Source organism: Capra hircus, chromosome 2, assembly GCF_001704415.2.
Source record: "Capra hircus breed San Clemente chromosome 2, ASM170441v1, whole genome shotgun sequence".
Lineage (NCBI taxonomy): Eukaryota > Metazoa > Chordata > Mammalia > Artiodactyla > Bovidae > Capra > Capra hircus.
The window spans coordinates 33072663-33082750 of NC_030809.1; the positions used below are offsets into that span (position 1 = coordinate 33072663).

General features: G+C 34.0%; 1 protein-coding gene across 2 annotated transcripts in view; it reads left to right on the forward strand.

Moving 5' to 3' along the window:
* Positions 1-8681, forward strand: part of BARD1 (BRCA1 associated RING domain 1) — an 86867-nt gene extending 78186 nt beyond the window's left edge. For both annotated transcript variants that reach the window (XM_013972552.2, XM_018059882.1), the window contains 2 exons: positions 6711-6808; positions 8198-8681. In XM_013972552.2, the coding sequence (XP_013828006.2) occupies positions 6711-6808; positions 8198-8530 (431 nt within the window). In that variant the 3' untranslated portion in view covers positions 8531-8681. The remainder of the gene's footprint in view (positions 1-6710; positions 6809-8197) is intronic.

Consider the following 10088-nt stretch of genomic DNA (forward strand, 5'->3'; position numbering starts at 1 on the left):
GAAGTGGCTAGAATGAAAAATAGGAGATGTATAAATTGTATTCATCTCTTAGAGAATGAAGAAGATGGAACTGCATCCTAAAGGTGTAAACTAACCTTCAGAAAGAGAAAATGTGTTTTACTGAACTGTTCTTTCAGTACACTGCTTTCAAATCTCTAGTCTAACCTTTTTTTTTTTTTTTTTTTGAAAAAAATTGAATTCTGCCTCTTCACTTCTCATCTCATTGTGGAGGGGAGAGCAGATGGCTGTCATCTTTTCTTTCATAATCTCTTCCTCTTCCCCCCTATCATCTGAGTTGAAATAAAATGTAGAAGTTTTGAAAGACCTTAGCACCTAAGGAAATTAGTGTGGAAATGTGCCAAACATTTTACTCTGAACTTTTATCTGTGAGGAAAGGAAGGGCCAGATACAGTATTGCTTTGTTTTAGTTTTAGATGTGGAAGATGGAACCTAAAAGGCAATCACTACATCATTTTATAAATAACTTCATAATCAGATTAATGAACATGCTTTTCAATTAAAATTTTCTTTAAATGGATATTGAGAGTGCTGTGGAATTTTTAAAATAAAGAAAATTTTATTCATATTTTGCTAATTATCAAAAAATAAATATACCAAAGCATTTCTATCAACTAAGATTAGTTAGGCAACTTCATGCTTACAGAAATCTTTTACCAAAGATTGTCTAAGAAAAAAAATAATAACATCTGTTAATATAATAATAGTCCTATTTCTGAGATATACCCCAAGCAAGTAATAGAGAAGGAAAAAAAACTGATTACTATTGTTATTTCTTAAAACAAGAAATAGGGGGAATAAATGGAGTCTCAGAGAATTAAGAAAATTCTGAAATACTTAAAGATATTTTCTGAAAAAAATTTATATTTTTATATGATAACTTAGGTCTGAAATACGAAAAACAAATTTGTTTAAACTTTTTAAAGAGCATAAAACATTTATGTCTTTTCTATCAATATTACATAAATGTGTGAGTATGTACAGGCGAAAGAAGTAAACAGTCATGGATTGGATTAGGTAGAGGTCTGTTTATAACAGTTTTAACATCAATATATGTCTCTTAAATGTTTTAGGAAGAAATTCAAATTCTTAAATTCTAATAACAATTAGATCTTCTTTTTGATCTTTTCTCAAAATTTATTGAGTTAATGGTTTCATTCTTAATCAGGGAAATTAGAACCTATGTGTGTATATTGCTTGAATCTGATACAATGAATTGTTTATACCTGTTACGTAGATCTAGCCAGATACATTTTAATATGATTATTGTCCAATGAACATAGAAATCTTACATAAATAATTTGTGTTAAAAATATGATGAGAAAAGAGCACCAAGTATGAGTTTTTAAAGTATTTTATTAGGAAAACTTTTGGCCATTAAAATGACTTTGTTCATTAACCACATTTATAAAAAGGATTGTTTTAATATTATTATTCATAATACAAAGATTTAGAATTGATACCAAATTTTGCCTAAGCAAATTTTATGATACAGTAATATATTTTTGTGATAGAAGTTGACCTGCTTCTCAGTATGCATTAAGTAAAATAAATAAACTTAGCACACTGTCTTATGAAGAAACATATTTTTATGTATAAATATGCTTGTAATTAGAATATTGGCTTAAAATGTAGCCAAAAATAAACAATTGTTCAGTGATATTTATATGAAAATGCAAAATCTAGTGATTTGTGACAGTTGATTTCTAAATCCAAATGTTTATGATGGCATGAGAGGAGCATTTACCTTTTATGTTTTCAGCCTTCATTTTATTGGCCTTCCATCCTCACTGTGGGATTTCATAATATTGGTTTTAGCTTTTACTTGCCATCCAGTCTTTTAAAAATAACAGTAAGAATAGAAGTTGTTTTCCCATTTTTGTCATTGTTGTAGAAAGTTTCCTCTTAAAAATAATTTCCTTTTGTCTAAAATTTAGTGATATGATAGCCTATTTGACTAAAAAGCCCACTAGAAAAGAACCTAAAAAATAATTTTTTGTTTTGTTTTTACAACTTGGGTGTACATAGAAAGGAAATTTACTAATATGCAGTTTTCTTGAGTTATATTAGTGCCTAGTTTGGATCTAATGACATATTTATTAGGATTTTTGATTTTGACATAAAATTTTTGATTCTGTATTTTTATTTTTTTTTTAGGATACCATTTAGCGTTGGCTGAGAGTAATATTTAATTCTAATTGTCAATGCAAATAGCCACTGGCTCCAGAAGAATAACAGTTCTTTAAAATAAGAGTTTGTTTATTGCTCTGGCTTTTGAAGAGAGTGAGCACGTTCTATGGCTTCATCGAGGGATCATTTCCCCTTTGGACATTTGGAATTTGGAGCATTTGACAGATTTCCATTTTAAAGCTTTATTCTGTCTTCATTGAATTCTATAGCTGTGGATTCAGGAACCTACTCCCATTTGTGTAATCCTTTTTTTCCTTCTAAAACTAGGAAAAGTGACTAAGCTTAATAGAAATTAATGAACATCATCAGTGGTTCATGTAGCTAAAATGAAAATACACACCCATAGATTTGTATGGTTTTATGAAGTAGGAGGCAAGAGTGGTTACTGGAGATTTAGAATAAAGAAGTACATTTCTGGATGGTACAAGACTCTTTTTTAAAGAAATCATATCCCAGAATTCATAAGCTGCATTAGTATGCAGGTTCCAGACGTTGCTTAGGTAGCCGGAGCTGCCTTAATGAGTTAGAGTTAATGACTTTGAGTTAAGCAGTAGTTTGGGAATTGGGCTGCTTACCTCTATATCAAAAAGTAATAAAATCAGGGCACAAGGAAAGCTTACGTAAAATGGTACACATGATCAAGAATACATCTGAACTGAAAAGAATCTCTTCCTTTTAATAAGATAGCTAGTTCATTTCTATGTCTCTGCAAAATGATAGCTTTGGTCACAATCTTAAAATACAACATGTGATAAGTAAAGGTGTTATAAAGCATACATTTTACAAGAGTAGTGGCTTGACACATTTTAAAGTATGTATCTTTCTGGCATATTCAGAAATCTGTGTTTATATAAGCAATATTAAGTTACTCATGTAAAGTCATTTCAGTTTGGATTCAGATCCTCCTATTTAGCTGAGAAAGTTAAGCAGTGATCTTGCATATATTTTTATTTCTGCTGAACTATTGCAGATGATGAAATAATATGGACTTTATTAAGTACAAATATAAAATTAATTTGTTTCAGTTTTAGAAAGTATTTTTATTGCAGTATAATTGGTTTATACTGTGCTAATTACTGCTTTACAGTAAAATTACTGCTTTAAAGTAATTCAGTTATATGTATATATGCATCCTTTTTAAAAATATTCTTTTGAATTGTGTTTTATCATAGGATATTAAGTATTGTCTCTCTGCTATACAGTAAGGAAATATAAAGTTGGTGAAAATGGCCTGTTTTAAAGTCTTTATAGAGATTAATGATTACAGTATATATTATTACTTTAGATGAGTTTATGACTAGGAATATTTTGAAAGTTCTGATTGTTTAATATGGAAAATAGATTTAATAATTCTTGCTGCAGTTTGGTTAACTATAGTATTGAGTAATTAGAACTTTGATTATTATTAATAATAATCTTAATAATAACTACCTTAATGATTATCTATTTAGGTTTGTTAAAGTAGTAACTTTAAATAGTATTTTGGCTTGTAGATTCATCCATTTCATTGCTTTGGATAAATGAAATTGGATTAGATAAATATCACCATTTAAGTTACTGAAAGTTTAAAGTATTCTTTTCATGTTGTAGTAAATCTGTTCAATTGGTTTATTGCAAAAGAAGTCAACTAGGAAGTTGATATGAAGTGTAATTATAAATGTCTACTGACAAGTATTACTATTTGGAAACTCAAAGGGTACAAATGAGAGAGTGGCAGCTTTGGTTTCAAATTAAACAAACTCATTGAATTCACTAAAGACAAAGCCAAATGCACTATTCTCTCTGCTCCCAATCTCCCAGGTAGTCAGCAGTTTTTGACATTTTGATACACTTTTTGGCTAATCTCTTAAAAATAAGGATCCTCCTATTTAGTCATCTGTTTAGTGGTTAAGTCATTTATTTTAAGAGAGCTACAATATATTAAATCTGAGTAGAGAGTACCTGGCATTTCCTAAGATGCTTTATTTTTTTTAAATAAAATAAAGATAGGAAAAAACTGATCTAGGAGTTGGAAGATATCTGAATTTTTTTCCCACTTATGTCACTTAAAGAATTTAACTTTCTTTACCTGTGAAATGAAGAATTTGTTTAGATGAAGCATCAGGAGTTTCAAATTGGCAGTCTTTAGTCCAAAACAGGTACAATTTATGTGATTTAGTTCATCATAATCATTTAATTTCTGTGTCTTTGAGTAAGATGTTCATATTATGATTGCAGTCTCTATAACTTCCTCCCACTTAACATGAGATACCCAACATGGTTACGTCATTTGAAAGGCTCTTGTAGGCATCATTCTCACCCAGGCTTCAAAAACTTCTCCATGTTTTCCGTGCAGCAATAATTCTATCATGTTATCATAGAACTGGAAGCTGTTCCTTAGTTTTCAGCGGGGGAGTGGGAAACTATAGTCTCCTTCTTTAGTCAATATTAAGTGGCAGAGAGAGTTGGCAAAATGTTTCTTTTTGTAATAAGAGAATATCAGAGGAATGCATTCTTCATTTAGCTCAGCAATTATAATTAGAGCCTTGGATTTTTCTGACTACCTTTACAGAAATTTACTGACCAATTACGATAAAGCTGAAAGTTTTATGATTTGAGGCATATTTACACTGAAAAAGCTGCCCTCTTGGTGTCTGCCATCTCATTTCTCTTGATGCCATGCTTGTCTCATTCTGCTATCTGTTAAGGCTATATTCTGTTAATTGACTAATGCTGGCACATCCCTTGGGTCAATTAAAATAATTTTAGTATGATTTTTTGATAGTTTAAATAACCAATCACATAAACCCATAAGGTGGGTAAGCAGCCAGCATAGGCACAGTGTATTTATTTATTTTTGTAGTTATACATTAGCTGTTTACTTATTACAGTTAGATATCATAGGGGTATTCAATGTTCAGTTCTTGGCTTTATGTACTGGCATGTACAGTTCATCTAAAGAAACCAGTATAAATAAATGCTCTGCAAATATCATTAGGAGAAGGGGGCTACATATTTAAGTGACATAAAGTAAAAGGAATAATTTATATGTGAAATAATAAGTCTGAGGTAAGTCAGTTATTTGGTTATATTGGTAATGTTTTTTGTATTAATATTTAGTATAGGATATCATGTAAGCACACTGTCAGTGTTTCTGGTATGATTTTGACCTAGTCATAATTTTTATTTTGACATTCATTTTTAATAAATGGTAAAATTGATAGTTTAGTATTAGCTTCATTGGAAAGATAGTTTTTCATACCCTGTGAGTGGTTATTAAAATTATATTTTTAAAATAAAGTTTTTAAGTACATACCAAAAAACATTTTTTATAAAACTATCATATTTATAAGTTATTGATCAGAATAGGATTCAGCATAGCAGACTTAGCTAAATAGAATTCTTGTATTGAAAACATTGGGGGAAGGGGACCTCAAAACAGGCAAAACTAGCAGAAAATTAAGAATCATGTGATAGAGAAGTACAGCTATGCCAGCACTGAGCACTGAATTGTAATGTACATTCATAGCTCCAAGTTAAGAAAAATTCAGTCCCTTGACAAAGCTATGCTTTTGAAGAGATGGAGTATTCAGTCATTAAAATATTCTGACTTTTGTTATACTATATAATATCTTGGAACATCTCAACTGAAGCAGCTGTCAGTTCAGTTCAGTTCAGTTGCTCAGTCGTGTCTGACTTTGCGACCCCGTGGACTGCAGCACTTCAGGCTTCCCTGTCCATCACCAACTCCTGAGGCTTGCCTAAACTCATGTCCATTGAGTCAGTGATGCCATCCAACCATCTCATCCTCTGTCATCCCCTTCTTCCCCTGCCTTCAGTCTTTCCCAGCATCAGGGTCTTTTCCAGTGGGTCAGTTCTTCACATCAGGTGGCCAAAGTATTGGAGTTTCAGCTTCAGCATCAGTCCTCTTCCAATGAACATTCAGGACTGATTTCCTTGAGGCGGCTCTAAGGCATTTGAAATACTCACCAGTCGTCCCTTGGTGACTGCAGTGTGTACCTGTCAATTCCAAACATGTCAGACTCTTCTTTACTGTTTACTTTAACAAGTGCTATAGAGCCCCTGTATGTCAGATCACTTATAGTCTGTGTAACAGGAGGTTAGACATGGGATTGCCAGGATGAGTGGGGCAGATGGTTAGATCTCAGAGTCAGATCATTGTGAGCTGAACTTAACGTGGAACTTTTTATTCACTCTAATTTTGATCATGGCCATAAACTAAAATTTAGATTTTTACTTTGTACATGGAATAATGTATTGAGTTAGGTTTTTTAGAAAGAAAACTCAAATTTGTATTCAGTACTGCCTCATTGCTTAGTCTTCTGAAGGAAAGATCAGTTTTACTCCCTTTTGTTTTGGCATAAGTTAGGTTTCTTTTTCTGTTTCAGAGCAATACTTAACCATGAAGAAGAAAAATCGCTTAGGTAAATGGCTTCATTTCACTGTGAAAGAAATAGTTTTCACTTGATATTTATTTTGCTTTTATCCTTGGTTTTTGCCAGGGGTGAAAGCATGTCTACAAAGCAAAGAATGTGAACAGGAAGAAAAGTATGAAATTCCTGAAGGACCACAGAAAAGCAGGCTCAACAGAGAACAGCTGGTATTTTCCTTTTGATTCTACTTTCGTTGTTCTTATCATAAATTAATACTGTTATTACCATCAGGAAAAACTTCTGCCTTTTTAACAAGTACAGGTGACTGATTAAAAATTTTTGTAATTATTTATTTATTGGCTGTGTTGGTTCTTCATTGCTATGCAGGTTTTTCTCTAGTTGCAGCCAGCAGGGGCTACACTCTGTAGCTGTGCTCCGGCTTCTCATTGTGGTGGCTTCTTTTGTGTGGACCACAGGCTGTAGGGCATGCAGGGTTCGGTAGTTGCTGTTCCCGGGTTCCAGAGCCCAGGCTCAGTAGTTGTAGCACGCTGGCTTATTTGCTCCACAGCGTGTGGGATCTTTCCCAATCAGCGATTAAACCCATGTCTCCTGCCCTGGCAGATGGATTCTTTACCAGTGAGCCACCAGGGAAACACCTGGTTAAAATTTTAATTGTGCTCATTTCGAGTGCTTGATTCTGAGAGATGATAACAATGAGCAGTAAAACCCAGAAGGTAATAATTTCATACGGGTACTGCATTTTGGGCATTTCAAACATTACCATAAACCTTTCAGAATCTGAGGGAAGTCTTAGATACAAGTAGTTTGAGAGAAGACAGAGCTGCTGCTCAAGTTTAGTTAACCATGTCTTTATTACCACATATTGAGATTTTAATGGACAAAATTCCATTTTTCTATTGACAAACAAGTATATTAAAAATGTTGAAGAATTTTTGTAAAAGGGACTTGTGAAGCTTTTTTTGTAAAGCACACAGAAATGTGTTTATAGCTAAGTGGCTCTCTGGCCGTGGCTTTCTAATGTGTTGTGCTGTAAGAAAAATGTTTCTAGAACCCTGGAGGCCACCCTCCCACATGCTGCCCTGGGGGAACCTGGGTTGGTAGTATATAGGGACCTGAATGTGGATGGGCAGAGTTGTAAAGATCCATGGACAAGCTGTTACACTTACAGTAAAGTTTAGCTTGGTATACGCAAAGCATATTTTAGATACAGTAGGAAGGAATTCTTGAGGCTTTAAGTCCTAACAAGTATGAATAAAGATTCTGATACAAGAAGTTTGAAGAACAGATTTTAAACGTGTATGTGTACCAAACACACATATACACACACATTCATAACACACCTAAAATGTGAGAAGAGTGAAAAGGACCAGAGTCTTCAGGAGAAAAAAATTATAGGAAACCTTTATTTTCATGAGTATTTTTCTTAACCCAAAGAGTTACTTAACCCAAAGAGTTCTTGAAGTGTGTCTTGTCCTTGCACCTCATTAAATAGCTTCTTAACTGCTTATGACTTTTATTTCCCTTATTTCATGTGCAGTGTTTTAAAATATTTTTGTCTGCTTTTAATGAGCTTTTTTTGTTTGTTTGTTTTTCAGTTGCCAAAGCTGTTTGATGGATGTTACTTCTATTTGGGGGGAACCTTCAAACACCATCCAAAGGACAACCTTATTAAGCTTGTCGCTGCCGGTGGGGGCCAGATCCTCATTAGAAAGCCCAAGCCAGACAGTGACGTGACTCAAACCATCAATACAGTTGCGTACCATGCCAAACCTGATTCTGATCAGCGCTTCTGCACACAGTATATCATCTATGAGGACTTGTCTAATTATCGCCCAGAAAGGGTTCGGCAGGGCAAAGTCTGGATGGCTCCTTCCAGCTGGTTTATAGATTGTGTGATGTCCTTTGAGTTGCTCCCTCTTGACAACTGAACTCGCACAGTGTGATAACCTGTGATGGCACTGTTTTCATCAGTCACATTTTTACAAATAGGTAGACTAATTCATCGGAGAAGGTGATGGCACCCCACTCCAGTACTCTTGCCTGGAAAATCCCATTGACAGAGGAGCCTGGTAGGTTGCAGTCCATGGGGTCGCGAAGAGTCGGACACGACTGAGTGACTTCCCTTTCACTTTTCACTTTGATGCATTGGAGAAGGAAATGGCAACCCACTCCAGTGTTCTTGCCTGGAGAATCCCAGGGATAGAGGAGCCTGGTGGGCTGCCGTCTATGGGGTCACACAGAGTCGGACACTACTGAAGTGACTTAGCAGCAGCAACAGTAGCAGACTCATTCATATAGTTTTTTCCCTTGAATTAAAAAAAATATATATATTCTTTGCCAGAGTAGGAATTCATTCTGTATTTACCATTTACATTCACATACTGAGTGCTGAGACTGCTTTAGAGAATTTTTCTTTTTAAAACTAGCATATGTGTTGATTCATCATGTCTTTCTATTCACATTGTGCTCAGATGCTCAGTCATGTCCTGCTCTTTGCAACGCCATGGACTGTGCCCACCAGGCTCCTCTGTCCATGGGATTCGCCTCTCAAGAATACTGGAGTTGGTTGCCATTTTCCTCCTCCAGGGGGTCTTCCAGACCCAAGGATAGAACCCGCATCTCTTGCATCTCATGTAGGCAAATTGTTTACTCCTAGCACCACCTGGGAAGTCACTATTCATGCTATCAGATGTCAAAGATTTATGAGACAATATCAGAACTGTTGGTTACATCTACAAGTGGTATCATCATGTCTGTCTCTTTTAATGTTCTTTGATGAAAAAAAATCCACACTTGCCACCAGCAAAAATATTTGCATTTGTTTAGTAAGCAGATAATACTGTCAAATAATTTATTTTGGTTTTATTATAATGAAAATAGTTTACCTGGTCTAAATGTGTCACCATAGGTGTTAAAATTCTTTTGCTTTCTACAGTTCTGTTTTAGTTACTTATAATTTACCTGGATGTCTGTTCCTACATTTTCATCTCCCTTTTCTAAAAAGAAAAAAAGTCTTTTAATCAGAAAATCATGATTTGAATCTTCACATTACTGTTTTTTGGTGAAAATCAACATTGGGCTCATGATATTTTATTGTATATACTTGCTTATTAATAATCAGCTTATAACTGTGTTAATAGTATATGTATCTATCTGTGTAGAACATTTTCTCTAACATTTTAATTTCAGTATTTCTTAGGAGGTCTCACTAGACTAACAAATTTTTAGTCACGTATAAGTGAATTAGAATGCAGTCTCTCTGGTAGACCTTAACATATATCCTTAACATAATTTTTTCATAGATCTTAATTTCTTTCTTCATAAATTGTTTTTCATGTTTAGGTTTCTGGGAGAGCAGAAGTTGGTAATTGATTTGGAACAGAGTTTGTCCAGATGATACAAATGGTTGTGACAATCAGTTTAATGGTAGCAACGAAAAGGGCTCACTCATGATTCCAGTACTGCCAAGGCTGCAGAGTAGTGGAC